The sequence below is a fragment of the Panthera onca genome, chromosome B1 (genome assembly GCF_046562875.1).
Source record: "Panthera onca isolate mPanOnc1 chromosome B1, mPanOnc1 haplotype 2, whole genome shotgun sequence".
Taxonomy (NCBI): Eukaryota; Metazoa; Chordata; class Mammalia; order Carnivora; family Felidae; genus Panthera; species Panthera onca.
Window position 1 is genome coordinate 64,085,465 of NC_138342.1, and position 23,233 is coordinate 64,108,697.

The 23,233-nt window shown below is 34.1% G+C and overlaps 1 protein-coding gene and 1 pseudogene across 6 annotated transcripts in view; one reads left to right on the top strand and one right to left on the bottom strand.

Annotated features, from left to right (window-relative positions):
• The window catches only part of BMP2K (BMP2 inducible kinase), a 129,328-nt gene that overhangs the window by 68,047 nt on the left and 38,048 nt on the right, over positions 1 to 23,233 (top strand). For 4 of the 6 annotated variants that reach the window (XM_060654802.3, XM_060654804.3, XM_081795550.1 and 1 more), the window contains exons 6-9: positions 273 to 354; positions 4,774 to 4,906; positions 17,390 to 17,493; positions 18,980 to 19,059. In XM_060654802.3, coding sequence (XP_060510785.2) covers positions 273 to 354; positions 4,774 to 4,906; positions 17,390 to 17,493; positions 18,980 to 19,059 — 399 coding nt within the window. The remainder of the gene's footprint in view (positions 1 to 272; positions 355 to 4,773; positions 4,907 to 17,389; positions 17,494 to 18,979; positions 19,060 to 23,233) is intronic. The other 2 variants (XM_060654803.3, XM_060654806.3) reach the window with 2 other exon arrangements.
• On the bottom strand, positions 7,430 to 9,626 carry LOC132692388 (26S proteasome regulatory subunit 4 pseudogene; annotated as a pseudogene).

Consider the following 23,233-nt stretch of genomic DNA (forward strand, 5'->3'; position numbering starts at 1 on the left):
TTATTTCAGATTTTTAATTAAAATTAAGTTTTTATATCATTAGAGATGCTGTTGCATTTGTTGAATAAAACATGTATAGATGCTTTGTATTGTTAAATCTTGATGGACTTTTAATGAGCTTTTTAAAAATAGTATTATTTCTATATAATGTTATTGAATCTAAAAGTTTTTTGTAGCATTTTATGTAGAAACAATGTAGTATCTATATATTTTTTTTTTTTTTTTTTTTTTTTTTTTTATATCTCCACTCCATTTCACTTATTTACTGCCAGGTATACAACTCTGTCATACAGAGCCCCTGAAATGATCAACCTTTATGGAGGGAAACCCATCACCACCAAGGCTGATATCTGGGTAAGGCCAAGAAAGGCTAACATTTTCTCTAACCAAATTAAAAAAAAAAAATCTGAGTTCAGTTGGTTATTTTCCCCCTGTTACCCCAAAGGTATTTTATAATAAGTAGAAGAAAGTGGTATATTCCTATACAGAAGAAGAAAATAAATAGAACATTTTATCTTTTTAATCCTGAAATGGAAAGCTTAGGTATAAAAAAGCAAATAAAGGACTTCCATATAATGTAACTCTTTGCCACAGTATTTTTTAGAATTTATATTACATATGAATGTAAACATGTTTTGATTGAGTGTAATTTTGATTGAGTGCAGTATGGAAAAGCTGGTCATAAATCTTAAGTAATTCTTAGAAATATTTTTAAGATCTTTTTAATGGAAACTAACATGAGTCAATTTTTTTCTAATTAAAATCAAGCCATTGACTAATTTCTACATATTGAAGATCTTACTTAGCATATTCAGTTGGCCCTTGAACAACATGATTTGAACTTAATTTGCAGATATTGATTTTTTTTTTTTTTAAGTTTACTTATTTTGAGAGTGAGAGAGGGAGAGAGGGAGAGCGGGAGCAGGGGAGGGACAGAGAGAGAGGGTGAGAGACTGAATACTTAGCAGGGTACCTCACTGTCAGTGCACTGTCAGTGTGAACCCTGAGATCATGATCGGAGCCAAAATCAAGAGTCAGAAGCTTACTTAGGTGCTCTAATATGCAGATTTTTAAAAATAAATATATTGGAAAACCTTTTGGAGATTTGCAACAGATCTGAAAAAACTTGCAGGTGAACCAGGCAGCCTGGAAATACTGAAAAAACTAAGAAAAAGTTACATATTGTAAGAGTACAGTATATAATACATATTAAAATATGTGTTAATCGACTATTTATGTTATTGATAAGGCTTCACAGTAGATTATCAGTAGTTTTAGGGGAATCAAAAGTTACACATGGATTTTCAACTGCGTGGGGTATTGACTCCTCTAACCCCTGTGTTGTTCAAGGGTCAACCGTATATCTGGATTGCATTATTAAGATTGATCATATTTTATATAATTGAACTTTTTGTTAGAATGCATATACTTTTTTAGAGCTTGTTTCATAAGGGAATATATTTTGGCTTTGTTTCATAAATTAGCAAGAAACTCTATTTTAAATGTGAATTCATTTAAATTCAACAAGTATTAGCCATATCTATCTACCACTAGTGACCGTATTAAGGTTGTAGAAAAAAAATTCCATTGGAAATACTTCTAGATTTTACAAAAAAAAAATCATGTTTATTTTAAAAGCATAATAATTTAGAAAGTAGTCAAGCATAATGTGTGAAACCAAATGAATATCTCCTTGGTTCTCTTCTCTTGACCTCCTCCTATAGGGGTTGGGATACTAAATATTCTAGCAAGGTAATAAAAAAAAAGTATCTTTGATATCTTTTCATCTGTCATAATGTACACTTTTTTTTTTTTTTTTTTTTTTTTTTTACCAGTGATTCTTAAATCTTGTGGTACTTTTTAACCATATACATAGTTGACTCAATGGATAAGTTTGATTTGATACTGCTTATAGATTACCAGCTTGTAATTCAAATTCAGTTTGCTTTTTCTCAGCATTAACATTCAATGGCTTATAGTAAATGGTTTATAGTATAATGTAGAAAGCACATCCAATCAGGTTTTAATTTATAAAATGAAGGTATTAGAAGAGGTGATCGTGGAAGTTTTTCCTAATCTAATGTTGTGACTGCTTTTGAAATCCATGTTACCTAAAAGAGTATTTCAACACCAGAGGAAACAACAGACATCATAGCTTAACTACTGTTTGGATATTATCAAGGCTTGAATGAAAAGATAGTCTCTAAGTACATGATTGTTACCCCATATCTTAACAAAAAGGAGAGAATCCTTTTTTTAATTCATTTTTTCATTAGACTTTATATGTGTGCCAGGCAGCATACTAAATTGTGATAAATTTAAAATTTATACCATTTATAGATTAGGATATGGGGTAATATTTCTATAATGGATAATTACAGAACTTAAATTATAAGTATAGCTGTGGGGTTACAAATAGATTACTCAAAGAAAATGAAAAAAGAAGCAAATAATCAGAAAATAGAATCTGTGTTTATATGCTTGACAGAAGTAGAATTTTAATTTTCATAATGCCATTTTTTTTCTTGTATTCACTCAGGTGAGACAGAAGTATCTTGCAACATTTTAGGTGTGAATGAAAGAATAACTAGAAAAATTATTCAATTCATATTGGTCAGAGATTGTGTTTCTATTTCAGCATAGTACTGATTCAGGGAGTTATCATACTGAGGTTAAAGTATTCACTTAGCACTTTATATTTTGGCGAATTTTTTTTTTTGCTTGGAAGTTTCCATTGTAGGTTATTTTTATCCTGAGAACTGGGATGCTGATTTTATAAGCATTAGGAAATTCAGTGAGAGATGCTTCATGTTATCTTTTAATGAGGAAAATTGAAGCTGATGGTATTCGAAGCCTTCAAAATCAGGTCATTTTTACCCTCCCGTTTCTTGAACAATTCTCATTGTATCAGATGGATAGAGGGAAATGCCTTTGATGTGAAAAAACTAGGACACCTTGTTGTGTTCACACTGTGTGAAGCAGAGTATTTTATGTTTTCGATTTATATTTTTTAAGGATACTGGCATTGCTATCTAAAATAGTTATCTGGAAATTCCCACAACATTTACTCTAACAGAAGACACATTATTAAAAGTTTGATTGACAAGATAAAACTGGATAAAATGCAGATCTCTTGTGCGTAGACTGTCATCTGGGCAGTAGAAAGGTGTAATTTAATGCAGATATTACACCATTAATAGTATTTTTTAGTGCTGTTAGGGAAGCCTTAAGCTCAATTTGCTACATATAAATGCTGAAAACATCTGCCTTACAGAAAAAAGCAGTATAAATATTTTTAAGTGACATTGAACTGGTTATTTCCATTCAGAATCTTTACCGTTTCATTAGTCACAGTAATGTTTTTGAACTTACTAGAATTACTCTTCTAGAATTAAAATTTATAGAGCTTTTAAACTTTGTTGGAAGACTGTGTTGAAAATAATGTTTTGTAAATATTGTCAGACTTACAAAGGTGCTTCTGCATATTGTGATCTTCATGGTAGTTATAAAAGTAGTGTGTTTGTTAGTTGAGTGTGCTAATAAGTTGATGTGTGGAGAAAATCTAACAAAGGAGAGGTGATATAAGGCCAAATAGTATTGCTGATATAATTGTATACTGACTATTGGATAATTTTATTACAGTCTGTTTAGAATTAGAAATAACATTTACACTTTTTTTTAAAGTTTATTTTGAGAGAGAGACAATGAGAGGAGAGGCAGAGAGGGAGAGAGAATCCTAAGCGGGCTGTGCACAAACAGTGCAGAGCCCGATGTGGGGCTCGAACTCACAAACTGTGAGTTCATCACCTGAGTCAAAATCAAGAGTCAGACACTTAACCTACTGAATCACACAGGCACCCCAGAAATAACTTTTACACTCTTAAGGCTTGTAGGTGACACTTCTTATAAGAGCATAGTGATTTCTTGAGCTGAAAATCACGTTTTATTACTGCTTCTCAGGTTTGAGCTGTTAGCAGCTTAGCTGGGAATTTCCTATGCTACTCTTCAGAATATAATTTGCGTTTTAGGGTGTTTTGTCTTCATTGTCAGATTTATTGGTGCAAGTAGATTTATTGGTGCTGCACTATGAAGCCATGCAAGTGAAGCAGACAGAGCCCTTTGTGATTTTTAATATAGATTAGCAAAGTAGAAATATGATTAGTATATTTAGGATAAAAATTATAGGGTTATATGTAAAGGTAGAGAACTAATTTTTTGATATGAAATAATGTCACGTGTTTAGTGAATAGTCAAATAAAAATGTATTGATGTTTGATAAAATTAACTGTGCTGGCTAACTCATACTTTGAATCCCAGGATTTTATAACATGTTTTATATTGAATTAAAAAAATGTTGCTAGAAGAAGCCTTGTGTTGACTTCATTATTTATATGCTAGTTATGTGGTAAATATATTTTTTTTTCCTAGTGAAAGAAAACTATAATTTTTCTCCCAAGAGGAACCTGCTGCTTCTAATTTTAGTTATATCATTCATGATCTAGAGTTCCATGATAACATTAATCCAGCCAACTAATCACAGATGTGAGAGAAAAATATGGAAATGATACAGTTAAATATTTTTTAAAAAATTAAGCACAGTAATGGGTTTAATTACACCATTAATTGGTTTAATTTGTGAAAGGATTGATCCAGTATTAGAAACATTAGGCTTTTGTTTGTTTAATAACATACTTCATTTTTGGTTTGGGGCTGTGTTTTTGTCTTGTGATTGATTACTTCATCTGACAATATTCATACTTGTTTGTTTTACAGGCCCTGGGATGTTTACTGTATAAACTTTGTTTCTTCACTCTTCCTTTTGGTGAGAGTCAGGTTGCTATCTGTGATGGCAGCTTCACCGTCCCAGACAATTCTCGTTACTCCCATAACATACATTGCTTAATAAGTAAGTACTTGGAAGAATTTATGAAAAAATTGTAAGGTACTCTACTTAGGGTGGGCTATTTACATCTCTTTACCAAAACTTAGCGTTTTGATTTCATGTGTTATAGTTTTGTGAAACTATAATAAAGAAAAACATTAAAAATGTTTGTAAGACTTTCATAGGAATGAAAACAGCTTAATTACTGATTAGTACATTGATATTTTTAAGCCCCCTAGATAAGCTTTTGTAGAACATAGAGATTATGTAATTAAGGAGGCTGGAATTTCTAGAAAAACTTACAGCAAAACATTTAATTACTTAGTCTTTGTACTTTGAAATCTAAACATTCAGACCTGTTGCTTCTTGGGATTAAAGTATTACCAGTCTTATATTGTAGCTTATTTGGCCACCCTTTTTACTTTTTAAAAAATAAAAATTTTTATTTATTTTGAGGGAGAGATAGACAGCAAGGAGCGGAGGGGCAGAGAGGGAGAGAAGGAGACAGAAACCCAAGCAGGCTCCATCTGCACTCTCAGGACAGAGCCTGACGCAGGGCTCGAACTGCAGAACTGTGAGATGAGGCCAAAGTCAGGAGTTGGACACTTACCCGACTGGCCACCCAGGTGCCCCTGCCACTCTTTTAAATATTTATTCTTTATTGATAATGAATTGTTTATTGGAAAACAACCTAAAGTAGTATCAGAAAGGGGTAGTCCTGTAGGCCCCTGACTCCAAAAGAAATATCTCCATTTTCCTTCTAGCTTCCTTTAAGAGTTCTTTTCTTCCTTTTGGATGGATACTATAATTTTTTGTTTTTGTACTTGGTAAAATTTCTGAAAAAGATGATTGGGTTGGGGAGGAGTACCATCAGGTATTAAAATTAAAATATTAGGAAGCTGCGTTATTTAAACAACACCTCTCCACACTGTTTTAATTAAGATGTTTCTAGCATTTCTACTCTGTTTTTGCATCTCCTGTCATAGCCTCCAGCCACACTGATCAATGCAACAGAAAAGAGGGCCAATCTAAATATATCTGATGTTTTATAATATAAAGTTGCTGTTGAACTTGGTGCAAAAAAATAGGTGGAAATACAAAAAAATTATTAGACATTTGTGGACAAAACCACCAACCTGAAAATCTACATCAAATGTTATGCTAAAAATTGAAATAAATCAAAGATCTGAATGTAAAAAACACAAAACATAAATGTACTTGAATAAAATAGTCTTGAATTTATTTATAACACTGTAGTGGGTAGTCTATAAGCAAGGCATTAAATCTCAAGAACTAGAAAAAATGAATCCATTAACATATGAGTTTAAACCATTAAAAGTCTCCCCTCCCCACCCCAACCCATGAACCCCAGCATAAAATTAAATGACAAATTGGGAAAAAAAATATTTGTTACACATTTGGCAGATGGCTAACTTTTATAATTTATAAGGCTTATGTAAATCCAAAAGAAAAGGGCCAGTGTGCCAATAGAAAAATGGTCAAAAGAAAATGGATCATAAAGGGATATCTAGCCTTGCTTTTGCATACTTATTTAAAGAATAATCTTTGTATTTATGCAGATTTGCTGAAACGTGTTGGAAATTGGAGAATTATGTCAGTTGAACACAAAATTACATTGCTTCATGTGGAATGTTCTTCCTAGGCAAAGGGAACCAGAGTAATGGGGTGGGGGAGGAGCTGTTACAGTTTATAGGGGAAAGGAAATAGCCCTAAGCTTTGCTGCTGTACTGCCAGTATGAAGACTTTTAGCTCTAATTGGAGAACATTAAATATGAGTGTTTGTACCTGGGGTTTTCTTCACAGAGAGATCTACTTCTGTTTAGTGCTGCTCCCTATTAATGGGTGGCCCCCTGAATAGCACCCCTTGCTGGCTTAGAGTTCCATTTTTATCTTTATTGGTTGAATACTTCCAGCCTTGTTTTGATGTGTTTTTATATCCTTGTGGCAGCTTCCAGCCAAATTAAACTACCTGCCTGGGCAGTCTGAGTTACCTTCCCAGGTACCAGTTAATGTTTTTGTCAGTGCCCTGGTTGACAAAGTTGTATAGTTTCTCAGGGGTCTGACCCAGCTCTATTTTTCCTATTATCCCAGTTATTTTTAGCCTGCCATTTGATAGAATGTGATTTTTTAAAAAGCAAATCTACCTTTGGAGTATATTTGAATAAACAGACTCCTAACCCATCTGTTCAGTAGCTTTCCTCCTTCATTGTCCAAAAATTAGGGCATTAAAAGCATGAAAGAACTCTTGATTGGAATGCTCAAAGAACAGATTGAGGAATTTAATTTACTTTGGCTGTTGTGTGTTCTGGCTAATTGAAGTTTAACCTTATTGAGGTCCTTGCAAATTGTTGTAATTGTGACTGTCTTGTTGCTAAGTATAATGTTTTAATCACAACTGAGGGTTTTGTTGGGGATCTTGCAGTGTCTTGGAAACTCTGAATATTCTCATTGGACATTGTTGTATGAGAGACTGGAGAGTATATACACTGATTTGTGATTTAGCTTGCTTCTGGTAGTAAGATCTTATTTTCTTGAGTTGGGTTGTTTTTTCCCTTTTCTGTGTATGTGTGTATAAGTATGTGTTTGTGGGTAATGGGAAGGAGGAAAACCTAAACACTTTTGATAATTTTAGGATGTAATTGGGCTCTAGTTCATTGACACCTTACTGTACATCATATGCTTCCTTTATTTGTCAGTAAATGTATAGATTTTAGTTTTTATCTGTTAATATAAACATTAATATAAATTTGACCATGTATTAATGTTTTAAACTTCTGTCTGAGAGCTGGACAGAAAAAAATTTGAATAAAATAAAAACATTCAAGTAAATGTTGCTATTTTACCTCCTGGGCTTTACTTTTTAAATATTGTCTTGATGTAATAAAAGGTTTACAAAGTAGAGATTTTTTTTTTTTTTTTTTTTGAACTGAGGAGGAGCTCACTTTATTGGGGGGAGAGCACTGCATGTGGACAACACATGAAGGCAGCCTGGCGGGCACCCTACACAGCGTGCTCAAAAAAGGACACGGGAGGTTTTGCTAAGAGAGATCAACTGGAACGTGGGTTTCTCTGGGCGGCTTCCCAGCCTCATCCCTCTGAGGATTCGGGACGCTCCCAACTATTTCCTTGGAGGCAGATGTGGTCGCTTACAAGTCGAGGCCTTCAGGGGTGCTTTATTGTTTTTTATAAAGAACATTTTCTTGGGGCGCCTGGGTGGCTCAGTCGGTTAAGCGTCCGACTTCAGCTCAGGTCACGATCTCGCGGTCCGTGAGTTTGAGCCCCGCGTCGGGCTCTGGGCTGATGGCTCAGAGCCTGGAGCCTGCTTCCAATTCTGTGTCTCCCTCTCTCTCTGCCCCTCCCCCATTCATGCTCTGTCTCTCTCTGTCTCAAAAATAAATAAATGTTAAAAAAAAAATTTAAAAAAAAAAGAACATTTTCTTTAGATTTTATGAAGTCTTCATTTGTTACTTTCATTCTGCGTTCTCTCAAGGCCATCAGACCAGCTTCTGTACAGATCACCTTGATGTCGGCCCCAGGAGGTCATCTTTAGCCATTATTAAGTCCTGTAGGGTCACGTCATTGGCCAGCGTCATCCTGCTTGTGTGGATCTGAAAGATGTGCCTCTTAGTCTTTTCATCAGGCAGGGGGAACTCAATTTTCCTGTCAATGTGGCCTGGTCTGATAAGTGCTGGATCCAAAGTTTCTATTCAGTTTGTGGCCATGATAACTTTCACGTCACCCCTTGAATCAAATCCATCCAGCTGGTTCAACAGTTCCAACCTTGTTTGTTGGATTTCTCTTTCACCACCGGAATTTGAATCATATCTTTTTGTTCCAATGGCATCAATTTCATTAATAAACATGATGGATGGCGCATGTTCTTCTGCAACTCAAAATAACTCCTGAACGAGTTTGGGCCCATCACCTATGTACTTCTGAATAAGTTCAGAGCCAACCACTCTTAGGAAAGTGGCTGAGGTTTGGTTTGCTACTGCTGTGGCTAATAAGGTTTTACTTGTGCCAGGTGGTCCATAGAGAATGACCCCTTTTGGGGGCTTTATTCCCATCTCTTCATAATATTCAGGATGAGTGAGAGGAAGCTCCACAGATTACTTAATTTCCTGGATTTGGTTGTCCAACCCCCCAATATCAGCATAGGTTTCCTGGGGAGCCTTTTCTACTTTCATCACCGTGACCAAGGGATCCGTGTCATCCATGAGCACCCCTATGACGGCACGTACCTTGTGGTTGAGCAGGACTGAGCAGCCTGGCTCCAGCAGGTCCTGGTCTACAAAGGAAAGAATGCTGACGTAGTGTTTGAGCCCACAGATGTGGACATGATGGCGTGATTGTCATCAATGATCTCTTCCAACGTTCCTACCGACATTGGGGTCCCCCTCAGATCATCCACCTTTGATCTTTCCTCCTCTTGCTTTTCTTCTAAAGGCTTCATTTGTTCCTGATTTCTAATGAATTCTTCCTCCATGAGAAGATAGTCTAATTCTCTTTAACTTCAGTAATTTTAAGCAGCGCTGAGTGTGAGGTGTCACCAGTGGCAGCTTGCTGGCAGCATCTGGTCCCTTTGTTTTCTTCTTCTTTTTCCCCCACTCTGGTTGGTACAGGAGGTTCGTACTTCTTTTTCTTGACCTTGTCATCCTTCTCGCCACCTCCAGGGCCATAACCACCACTCTGACTTTGTTCCATTTTGCTTTGGCGGCTCGAACTGCCGCTACCGGAAATAGTAGAGATTTTTTTTAAACAAGAAGATATTTACAATGCAATGTTTTTTAGAAAACACTTAGGTTCTTTGCAGTTTTATTCTTTGAATTTTTTTACAAGTGACCTTGCTTGTTTCCTACCGTCCTATTTAGGTTTCTCCATCTCCTTTTATGATAATATAATTAGTGATTTACATTGCTTTCAAATTGTACATTCAGAAAACTGGGCATTGCCTAGTTGTGCTCATAGTTTTTCAAAGTGAAACATTTTATTACTAGTTGGTTATTCATACAATGTAGTTGTCCCCACGTATTAATATAAAACAAAGCATTAAAAACCATATATATTTTTAGTATTAACAGTTTTACTAATGCTGCTTGCCTCTATTTTATATGACTCAGGGTTTTTGAAAATGAAATAGCTCTGGGGCGCCTGGGTGGCTTAGTTGGTTAAGCATCCGACTTTGGCTCAGGTCATGATCTCATGGTTCATGAACTTGAGCCCCGTGTCGGGCTCTGTGCTGACAGCTCAGAGGCTGGAGCCTGCTTCAGATTGTGTCTCCCTCTCTCCCTGACCCTCCCCTGCTCGCACTTCGTCTCTCTTAAATATACATTTAAAAAAAAAAAAAAGAAAATGAAATAGCTCTGCCTAATCTTTGTTAAAAGTGTATGGTTTGTGGTTACATAAGAATTTGCATATACTTTTGTCACTAATCTGGTCAAGGGTAATTATTATTACCTACTGTCCATAAAGTTCAGTTTAGCTATTAATTTCATCCTACTTTCCTGCTGACTTTTCATCTTAAAAGTAGCAGAATCAATTATTAGGAGTTTTTCTTCTTAGCTTTTGTTAACTTTTCCAATGGGCAAGTAATAAAGGTGAATTGGAAGGGAGGAGAGAAGAAGCACTTTCATTATGGATCTACGAGTTGAAAAGAACTTAAAGAGCATTTAGAGGAGAAAGGGAAGCATAACTGATGGGATTACTGAGTAGTTACCATGAGTGAACAGAGGGCTGGCTGCCTTACCTTTCTTTTAGCATCTGTGTTGTAAGGTGGTTAAAGAAGTACATTGTAGACATTAAGAAGGCCTTGAGCCAAAGGGCCTGGGCCTACATCTGCTCTATCACTTATTTGATTCATAACATTGGGCACCTCCATTTATCTTAATCCAATTTATAAAATGAGCATATTAAATGTATCTACCTCTTACAGTTGTGAAAATTAAATGAATTATGAAAAGTATGAAAAGTGTAAGCATGTGTAAGTATTCAGTAAGACATGGCTTTTAATAGTACCATTATTACTACTCCAATAACTACCACTACTACTGATATCATTATTATAATTCTTCCTGAGCGAACCCAGTTTTTGATTTTCTGGGTAAGGGGCAGGGCATCTGGGTAATGAGTTTCAGAAATGCATTAGGATGTTCATTTCCTTCAGAGATTTCTTTGGATGCTATGAAGCAGAACTTGGTTTTACAGATTAATGGTGGCTGTATCAAAGGCTTACCATAAGTTAAATACTCAAGAATATAGTGTTAAATGTAACCAACCAGTAAGATTATGTTTCTCACTGCTTATTTTGTTCAGTGATGTAGTGATTTATATGAACAGCAGGGAAAGCTTTGTTTTTCTTACTTTTAGGTCTTCTCAGTTGCTTTGTAGTTCTGTAACTTAAGCTTTTCTCAGCTTATCTACTTGACTTAAATTTGTTTTTTTTTTTTTTAATTGAAATATAGTTGATATATAGTATTGCATTAGTTCCGGATATGTAATATAATGATTTGATACATGTATGTATTGTGAAATGATCACCACAATAAGTCTTGGTAACATTTATCACCTCACATAGTTACATGTTATTTTCTACCTGGTGACTAGAAGTTTTAAGACCTATTCTTTTAGCAACTTTCAAATATGTAATGCAATATTATTAACTATAGTCACCATGCTGTGTGCAGTAAATCCCCAGAACTTATTTATTTTGTAACTGGAAGTTTGTCCCTTTTGACCACCTTCCCTCATTTTGTCCATCCCTTCCCCTCTCTACCTCTGGCAACCACCAATCTGTTCTCTATAGTTATGAGTTAATTTTTTTTTTTTTTTAACATTCCACATATAAGTGAGATCATATGGTATTTGTTTTTCTATGTCTTAGCTTCACTTAGCATAATGCCCTCAGGTCCATCCATGTTGTTTCACATGGCAAGATTTCCTTCCTTTTTAATGGCCAAATAGTATTCTTGTGTGTGTGTGTGTGTGTGTGTGTGTGTGTGTGTGTGTGTGTGTGATATTTATTGACCCATCAGTGGAAACTTAGGTTGCTTCTATGCCTTTGCTATTATGAATAATGCCGCACTGAATATGGGGGTGCAGATACCTTTTTAAGCTCTTTTTGTTTTCTTTGGATAAATATCCAGAAGTGGAGTCACTGGGTCATATGGTAGTTCTAATATTAACTTTTGGAGGGACCTCCAGTACTCTTTACCACAGTGTCTACGCCAGTTTGCACGCTAACATTGTCCAAGGCTTTCCTTTTCTCCACATCCATACTAAGACTTGTTACTTCCAATCATTTTAATAATAAATAAATTTATTTTAATACCTATTTTCTGTGGGGAAACAGTAACTTTCTTGCTTGTTTTTAATACACCTAAAGTTTATTATGGAAATAAAAAATATACAAATAAAGACCGAACAGTTCAGTGAATTATCATGTACTTGTTATACAACTTCAGTGATTAAGAACTCACAGTCAATCTTTTTTTCATGTATGGCTTTACCCACTCTTCTATATTATTTTTGAAAATAATCTCAGACATTTTAATGTACCTTTGGAAAGAAATGAAAGATTAAGATAGGAGTTTCTTGGAGATTTCCAGTCATTGCCCCTGAGTTACTGCTCTGGCAGATATAGAAAGAGGGCTCTGATCAGTGACGTCTAGGGACAGCTACCAGGACTATCCCAAATATACTATCCTGGTATATTTATAGTGCCATTTAGTGTTTCAGTTATGATTGAACACAGTTCACAGTTATTGGCTGTTAAATTTAGTTTCATTTTAGCACTCCATAGAATAAATTATGTAGGACCTATATTCCTAACATAGAAGTTTCTAATGCACTTGGTCCCTGGTTTTATGATGATTCAGCTTCTGGTTTTTGAATTTTACAATGGGTGTGATACCATTTCAGTAGAAACCATACTTCGATTTTTGAATTTTCATCTTTTGCCAACTAGTGAGATGTGTTGCATTGCTCTCATGATGCCGGACAGCAGCATTGAGCTGCAGCTTCCACTCAGCCGCGTGATCACGGGGGTGACGATGACACTTTCTAGCATTCTGTGCCCATACATTCATTTTGTTTTTTCCTTTCAGTACAGTATTTGATAAATTACATGAGATATTCAACACTTTATTACAAAATAGGCTTTGTGTTAGCTGATTTTGCCCAACTGCAGGCTAACGTAAGTGTTCTGAGCATGTCTAAGGTTGGCTAGGCTAAGTTATATGTTCAGTAGGTTAGGTGTATTAAATGTATTAATTAAATGTATTACATTTTTGACCTACAGTATTTTTAATTTACATTGGGTTTATTGGGATGTAACCCCATGTAAGTTGAGGAAGCTCTGTGATAATCTCCATAGGTTAACAGATAAAAATAACAAGTTAATGCTTAGAGTATTTTTGTTGTATAATCAGAGTGGGTGTTTCTCTTTTTAGCTTTTTTACTATAAGCGTAGTAAATAGAAGTCTTTGGGAGAGAAAAAGTGTCTTTATGAAAGGAAAACAATTGAGCAAGATTTTAAGCAGATAAATTCTTTTGAGACTTCTGTCCAGAGTATTTTCCTGTTAAATTTGTTGAGCTGTTGGAGAGGCTGGTTTAACTTTTACTTAGGTCCAGGTGTGGATCTATCATTTTGTATAACTTGAACGGGAATGACTTTATTTAATTTTTGGGTTGAGTCTTTGGTGAAACCGTACTTTAACTTGGTTAGTGCTACAGCAGCAGCCACTGCTGCTCCATCAGTTGTGCTTTTTGTTGGAATATGCATAGATGTTTTACCTCCCTGCACAAAGTTTGTTATAAACATAACTATTTCAGCTGCCTTGGGCAAGTGTTTTTTGTCTGATACTCCAGTTGGAAGTACTGTGGTGGTTTGATCATACACTACCTTCAGTGCTCGGACTATTTTGTGTTCTGAGGGTGTGTTAGTAGTGTTTGTATCAATAGAGTCATGCAATTAAGAGGAACAGAGAAATAGCCTTTCATTTCCATGTGGCTAATATTTTAAAAGTTGATCTTATATTTTCAGTAGAATCAAGGTCAGTGGGAATGTTCCATGAGGATTCACATGATCACTTTAAATTGAGTAAACAAGGGTGTATTCTAACTTCTCTGCCCCCCTCCCCTTTTTTTTTGAACTCAAACACTTGATTAACTTTTGGATGAACTAGACACATATATTTCTTAATCAATCATTTCAGGATTATATATTTGTAGATGATATGGTTTTGTTGTCTTTGAAGTAGGAGTTACTAAAACACTACACTTGAGGTTTAATTATTGTGAGAGAAAATGGATAAATTACTTAAAAAACTGAAGTTGTCATTCTTAGTAGATATGCCTCATTGTTTAGCTAGATTAGAGTTGATACCTCTCTACTCCAGATTATATCATTCAGTAATCCAGGAGTACATTTTGCAACCCATTCTCTTGGACAGTTTGGGAAATTATATTATTTAAATTAAATGCTTAAAGATGCCTTATTGATATTTTTCTTTTTAAATGGCTGATAATATCTAATATAAAAATGTTCAGAGATAAAAATATAGCCATGTTCTACCTATGGATTTCAGTCTTCTTATACTTTGAATTAGAATCAAGTCAGAGATAGGACACAGGAGCTCATCAGGTAAAAGTGTCAACATCAGTACTAATAAAGCAGATTGCAGAATGAAATTTAGATCTGAAGGCAAATGGACCTGTTAATCTGTATTCAATCCCCAAATTTACTTACACCTAATGATAGGCAATGCTGGAAAGCCATAGACTTCCTCCCGAGAAGCACGCCATTTACAAAACATGGTTGCAGAGAGAATATAACATGTCCTGAGAATCGTTCTGAAAGAAAGAGTATCAGAGATTGATGAATGTGGGTGCTTATTTCTTTTTTCTTATCTAACAATTAGACAACTCACTGTCTTTTTCTTGGAGAGGAATGAGTTATAAAGTAGAGAGAGAGGTCACTAGTACAGTGGTTTTCAAACTGAGATCCATAGTAAAAATTACATTTTAGTTATGACCTCATACACATACACACATGCGCACACAAACACACACACACAAAAAACAGGTTTCATGAAACATTGCTTATACTTACCATATTAATGCACTCTAATATTTTATATTCTATTTTATTAAAATAAATGATAGTCATGACCGTTTAAACTGATTTTATGTACCATGAATGGGATCAGTACAGTTCACAAACTTAAACTGACTTTAGTAGATGTAGTCCTACATGAAAACATGAGCCAGGTGTTAGATGTCCTTTTGTTTGCTTATAAAATGATATCAGCTTGGTTACTCACAGCTTGGTTACCTAATAATTAGGGGATGTTGTGCAGTGCCTAAGTTGGGAGAGTTACCTATAAAGACACTGGTTAGAGAACATGAAATCTCAAATTTATTTTCCCTTGCTTTTCATTACTAAGAAAGAAACTATATATAGGATTGCCTGAAGGATCATTCTTTTCTATTCTAGATACTTGAAAAGATTTTCCTAGATTAAGTCAGGCCAGAAAAGTATATTCTTGTGTCATACTTTTCTTTGCTTTCATAGATTTTCTTGTGCTGAAATGCAGTTAGGTGTTATGTCACTGATCATCATGGAAGGAATGGCCCTTTGTCACTCACTGCGATTTCTTAAGGATATTGTTCACTCTGTGAGCCTTTTTTATAAAGACTCCAAGGAGAATTTACTTTTTGCTTTCAATATCAGGAATAGTGCTTTTTCTTAGTACCTGGTTTGTTTTCGTACTAAGTATACTGTGATTCTTGTAATGGATCATGTTGCTCTATTTGTTCTGACAGCTATAAAGTAGAGAGCTAAATTTTTGGCCTACATTTATAGGACAAAATCATATACAGTTTCTTTACTGACATCATTATCCTAGGTTTTTTTGGGAGGTGAGGGGCCCTCAGCTGTTACTTTTCTGTTAGTTCTAATTTTCTCATATATTTAAAAAATCTTATAGTTTTTTATGCCTTTTCAGGTCTATTATATATTTATATAAATATAAATATTATAATTTGCTACAGTTGAGATTAGATTTTAAAAGTGAAATAAACTTAATTGTTAGAATAGAAAAACAGAGTAAGTTTGTGAATTTGGCAGGTTTCTTGTGATTTGTTTGGTTTTTAAAAATTATATGAATAAGCATTTATTGTTAAAAGTGTTTAAATTTATTTTCATATCATGTACTATTATACTTTTAAAATATTTAATGTTTGTTGGTATCAAGAACAAATATAATTTTGGAGGATAAAATAAACTGTAGATTTCCCGAATCCTTTCTGGAATGAAGTTAAAGACAAACTAATAGTAAATATTTTTGGTTATTTCCATCTAACACTGGTGATAAAATAATAAAAAGTCAATTTTATAAGTGATATATGTTAGCCTTTTTAAGCATATAAAATCAAGTTATGTGCAGAGTATTTTTAAAACAGGGTTTAGAATTTCCTAAATCAATTTCTAAGTTTGTGGTTAGTGTCATTTTCTACACAACTGTGTTTTTAACCCATGCTGATCATGCTGTTGCAGATGTATTACACATTGTTCAAATGTTGCTTAAATTTGAAAGGACGATTTAATTCATTTTGATTTCTAATTTTAGTTTAGTCATTTATATAGTTAGATTTTTCTATTTATAATTTTATTAGCAAACCTCAGATCTAATTGATGCTATACATAGATTCCAAATAGATTTAAAAGTGATTTGAACATTATAAGAATTTAGAGTTAATCAGTGAAACAGAGTTAGAACATGGAGGTGTTTTAACAAAATACGAATTTCTCAGTTATAGAATCGAGTATAAATGTCAGCCTTCTTGCGAACTTGTGAATTAAAAAGTCACCCAAGAAATAGTCAAGTGGTCATTTGGTTAGAAAAAAAGATCGTTTTGGTTAGACAAAAGGTCAGGTATTTCAAGCAGTGCTGTGAGGCTGGTGTGAAATCTGCTTATAATAGAGCCTTAAAACTCTGCTCATACTTCTGAACATGATGTGAATAGCATGCAGAAATAAGAAATGTGGTGAATATTGTTAGCATCACTATGGGAAGAAAGAATGTTCTCGGAAAACTATATTGTCAACCCTGAACTACTTTTGTTAAATAGATTATAATGCACACAACTTACATTTTTTCTCTTTGATTCAGGATCCTTTGAAAATTAGGAGAGGTATTTTAGATAATAATGACAATAAGGACTTGTACTGTGGGTTTGGAACTTTCTTGAATAATTCCTCAGTTCACAAAACTCATGTTTTGTGTCACTTCGTGAGAAGAATATTAACATTTGTTCATGTCTAAAATAACAATTTCTATATTTTCTATAACATTAACAAACTTTACTAGAATCACTGATCTTAGAATGGAAAAAATATATGTATATACCTTTTACTCTTTTAACATGCCCCTAAATAGCTTCTGTGTGTTCAGTGAAACTTCTTAACATTTTAATCTGTTCTTACAGGGTTCATGCTTGAACCAGATCCAGAACATAGACCTGACATATTTCAAGTGTCCTATTTTGCATTTAAATTTGCCAAAAAGGATTGTCCAGTCTCCAACATCAATGTAAGTAGTTTTTCAAGTAGGATATGAATTTAAAATCCCATATAGATAGATATATACATATAGATACATATACTTACAGAATTATTTCATGACAAGTGAAATTATTTCATGACAAGTGACAATTATTTCATGACAAGTGGTCCGATAGTGTGTTTGTGATTAGTATTTTTGACAAAAAGTCATAATTGCCAGAAACTGTGTATTGACGTGCCCCAGGGAGCTACTGCAGACTTGGGGCACAGCAGGATATTTTTCCTTTTGAGGGACACACAGTGACATCTGTTTGACACAGCACAAATTAATATTATTAAGTTGTTTGGGCCTATCATTTAAATAAACAGAACTATTAGATCTTTAGTTGGAGAGGGTCATGAAAACTTGCTGAGACACTAAGCACTGGGTAAACTGAAATAAGTTTGGTTACCTTTGGTGTAGAGAGCATAGGTATTGTAAATGTAGAGACTTGGGTTCAGATCTGTCTTTATCAGTGACTGATTTTGTATATTTTGGGAAGTTACTTAATGTCTATTTCTTTTTCCATCAAAGTAATAATTATTAGGATCACAAATAGTAAATGTAAAACCCTGTGCCAAGTCCATGGAAGGTGATGAGTTGATAATAGCTAATAAATACTATTTAGAGGTTTTGAATTATATTCAGTCTGCATAGTATACCTAACTATGTCAGATTAACTGTATGTGGCAAGTCTTTGCTAATTTTTAATAAAAGTCTAAACCCATCACTAATTTTAAGCCATTCTCAACTTTGTAAAGATCATTCTGGCTCTTGTTCTTATAGATGTCTCGGTATGTAAAACTTAGTCCATCCCACTAGAAAAATAAGGAAGTTGATACTATTTTTTTTTTGTTTTTAAGTCTCACTGTAATATATTCTCTGTTGATGCTGAAAATCAGGCAGGTCTAATATTATAGTCATGAAAGTAAATTCATTTGACATTTAACTGGATTTTTAGTTTTTCATTCAGCAAATATGCATTTGGGTGCCTACTGTAAGACAAACGTTCTATAGAGCGTAAACAAGTCTTCTGCTCTTGTTTTCTAGACTTTTTACAAGCGGTGTCATGCAAATTATCTGCAGTATATAGAAATAGCACTTTACTCATATGCTTGGTGTTTGCTGCCTTTTCCAAAGTCATTTGGAAAATAGTCATTGATTTACAAATGTAATATAATCCTTCTTTTTATCCAATATTTACCTATTTGTAAAGTGGATATATGATGATGTTCTGTTTATTTTCCAAGGGATTCTGTGGAACATGAATATTGAAAGTGACATTTGTGTAGAATGAAGTGGTATTTGCAGATTAGATCTGGCAAATATATGTGAATATTTTGTAGGTATCTGAGGTGAAAGTATTTCACAGACAGTACTTTTTAAGCTTAAGAGTGTATCTATAGCATTTAAATAAAACTTTCTGCAATTGAAATGAAAACCAAAATGAAAAGTTTTATTTTTTTCTTCGAAGAATTCTTCTATTCCTTCAGCTCTTCCTGAACCGATGACTGCTAGTGAAGCAGCTTCTAGGAAAAGCCAAATAAAAGCCAGGTAGGCAAAGCTGTGCTGAGATTTGAAAAGGCATTTTTTTAAAAAAGGGGATAGTTCTGATGTTTAATTCTAGCAAGTGTCATTGATTAAATATCATTTTCGCTTATACACAAAAAAAATGTGTGTTCCTTACTGCATGTGATGAGGAGCTTAGATAACAAGTACAAAAGAAGTTTTCTTACTTTAGGGACGGAGTTTGACATCAATCTCACTTGAACTGCTCACCCTTAGCAATTAAGAAGTGGTTACGCAGCTAGTGATGTTACATTGGATCATTTTGGGGGTTATCATTATTTCATCACATGGGAACTCTAATTCATGAAATTTTATGTTTTGTGTTTGTAGCTGGTATGATTTGTTTTTAAGGAAAGAAAAACAGGCAACTGTTTTAGAATATTCTAAATTTGTAATCGATTTTATATATTCTAATACATATTTAAAATATGTATTACTATGTATAATTTATAATGAACGGCTATAGTACTTGTAAGACTGGTAAAGAAGTTTTAAATTATCGTTAATAGTTATTCACTGTACTGATAAGTTTGACTTGTGTTATGTATGTTAAGATGTGTATCTGATCAATGATTGAATTAATGATTGATTTTTTTTCTTGCTTCTTTGAGTTTAAAACTTAATAAACAGGATTATATTTTAGATTATCAGACAGGTATAATATTGCAGTTGGGGACATTTCTTGGTCACAGCTTTTTTGGTACTGTATTTTACTCATGCAAAGATTTCATTTGACTGAAATACATAAAGTATATTTATTATGTACCTGTTGTTATATGCTAGATATAGATACTGTAAACCACAAAGAAAAAGGAGCAGTGTTTATTCTCAAGGAGCTCACATTCTAATGAAGACAGACAAGAAAAGAGTTACAACCTGATAGATACCAGGCAACTAAGAGTGGAGGAAGGGAAAGCTGGGAGCAGAGAAAACAGAAGGACAGAAAGAATCCTTTTGCCTTAACTTTTCCTTGAGGGATGAGTAGTCAGTCACCTGGAGTGATGGGGAGTGAAACTGTAACAGGCAGGCACTTCAGGCAAGAAGAATGGCCTTTGTGAAACTGCAAGGCTGGAGTGTGAGGGGACATAGATGAGAGGAGTGGGAAATGGTAGGTAGATGCCAGTCATGAACAACTTTGTTTATATGTTATGCTCAGAAATTTGGACTTTGGCCTTTAAGTCAGTGAATTTTCAACTGGCAGTCAGTTCTACGATTTGTGACTTTGCTCTTAGATGTGTTATAATAATAAATAAGTAATAAAAAATAATTTGCTATTTAGAAATTAAGGTATCATTTGTGAATGACTTCGTTTAAAAAAATATACCATCACTCTAAAAAAATCTTCATTTACTTGAATTTAAAATACTCTTTTGAGTAAGAGATGAAAGAGTAAAGTTGCATCTAACTTGCACGAATTCACTGTGACTGTCTTATCTATGACGTAGCTGTAGTTGGCAGCTGCTGTTACAGTTGAGTGGCAATTATGAACTATTGTAGGACTTGTCAGTTCAATTTTATTTTATTGGTGTGTTTTTAATAATTATTTTGTCAATGATGAAATCTGTAAGAAAGCAGATATAGATTTTTAAAAAAACATGACTCAACTGAACAAGAATGATGTTTTGAATATCTTTTCACCATGACACAAGTCATAGCTATACAATTATAAGCTAATGAAATAGTTAATGCAGCTAAAATTCACAGTACTATTCATATTATGTCAAATCCGTACCTGACATTAAAAATTAGGTTCCTTGGTGCTTATTGGTCAATAATATAAATTTACTCTTTATTGATATAATCAGTAAAGAACTTGAAAAAGTTTAAATGTGTCTAAAACATAGTCTTTTTCATGTCAAGACTTATCAATGGGGAGGGGTGATTGGAGAAATCTTTAAATACCATTATTTACGTGTTTTAGAGCTTTTATGAATACTGTCGATCTGCCCGGCCTTTACTATGTGGCATGTTTTGCTTTACTTCTTAAAAGCCCCTTTCTATTTCCCTGAAACCTGCACCTGCTCTTGGGACTGTTTAACATGTGAGACTTCTGTGACTTGCATCTAAAAGTGGAAAAGTTGAGAATCACTGTCCTGCCAGATGGAAACACTGAAGTATTTTAAGAGGAGAGAGTGTGTGTTTTAGGAAGATTGCTCAGGTGATAGGAAGGAGGAGGAAAAGAAAGGAAGCAGAGAAAACAGCTTTGTCTATTGTAATACTGCAGATGAGGCTGCACAGTAGTGTTGATACTAATGATTACTCAGTCTTTCCTTTTAGTCACGTTTGTGTTTTCCTATTGCCTAATCTGCCCAGGCATTTTCTTCCCATTGCTTCATACAGAATGCTTCATTTCTTTTTCACTGTCTAATGAAAGCATATTTATTTTTTATTCTCCAGCGCCTACCTGAAGCCTTTCTAGGCAAATTAGGTAAAAAGGTGGAATTATTCCTCTGTGAAACTCTTGACAGTACTAGCTTGGCACTAATTATATTTACTGACTTCTATTTTACTGTATGTTGATGAACATGTGTCATATCTTCCTAGGTATACTGTAAATTCTTTGAAGACTGGGTATTGTGCCATGTTTGCTGGATAGCAGTAATCGTACGATAGATGTTGGTACATGGGTAAAATTAGGCAGCAGTAGACTAAAATCTGCAGACCTTTTAATTTGCTTTTTGGAAGTTTGCTATGCTCATGTATGTTGTGAATCTCTATAGAGCAGTTTCTAACAGGAACACGGCAGGGTAAGGCCTGGCCTCTACTATCTTAATAAAGAATGGATAGACAGATAGAAAGATAGTGTAGAATATACAGTCCCCAGATTACTTGAATTTAGAGAGTTCAGCATTGGTTTTAGTGCCGTATCCGTAATTTGAACTCAATAAATACTTGATTATCATTAAAATGAGATATAACTGGTTTTATACATATGTGTATATACATATATATAAAATATATATGTATATACACATATATATATGTGTATATACATACATATACACATATATGTGTATATACACATATATATAAAACTTTATTGCCTTTTAGTTCAGTTTTCCTGTAACTTGTACCATAACCCATCCCATCTAAAACATAAATGTTATTTTTAGAAAACAACACACATATAATGTATTTGTACTATTTTCCACAATCTTTTGATTCAAATTCACTTCTTTTTAGAAAGATCGTTGAGAGGGCTCCCTCTTGTGGCACATACAGATATAAGAAAGAACTGTAGATGTACAGTTATTGTACATAGGACTTTCTCCAAATGCATGCAGCAGATACATATTTGATAAATCATGTATGCAAACTTTTAAGTACCAAATCATTTGAAAATGTGCTCAGGGAACTTGGTGAAGAGATTTTATGTCAATCATGTTGAAAAGTAAATCAATAACTCTATTAAAAAGTACTTGAAGTTTTGTACTGAATTTATAGAAAAAAATAAGTTGATAAATATATAAGTTAAAGATTTTCCCTGGCTTTTAAAAAAATTTTTTTTGGAAAAGAAAATGTCTGTGTCTTTTAGTGTCTCTTGTTTTCAAACCTATGCTTACCACTTTGACCTCCTGTGTCTGTGGCCTAAACTAAGTCCTAGTGGGAAGAGTTTTATATGATTTCTATTCATTGTTGTTAAGTAAAGCATAAAGATCCAAGAAGTTGAATGTGAGCAGATGGCTCCACCTGCTGAAAATTTGGGCCCCTTTCTGCTTCACATGCCCTAGAGCGCCATCTTTTTGTTCTTGGGCCTAGAGCCTAAGGTAAGGGAGGCTGTTGTTTGTATCTTGTTTTTATTTTTCTGACTGGTTCACAGAGCTGGCTCTTGATTTGGTCCAGAACCTTATGAGAAGGTTTATGTTTGTGTCTGTTACTTCATTTCCTTAAGAGCAATCCTATATTCTTTATCTACCAGCTTCAGTGGCAGACTGTGAATGGTAGCATACTGAGTTAAGGAAAATGGCTAGGTTTATTTTATTTACTTTCCTATCTTTATTAAACATTTAATACTTGGGAATGAGACAGGAAGAGGCCGAGAGGACTAATATCATCAGTAATAATTAAAATGCATCTGTTGAAATAGATGCTTTGTAGGACAAATAGTAAATTAGAAATAATGCCAGTATTTAAAATGAATTGTGTATTTTTCTGTTGT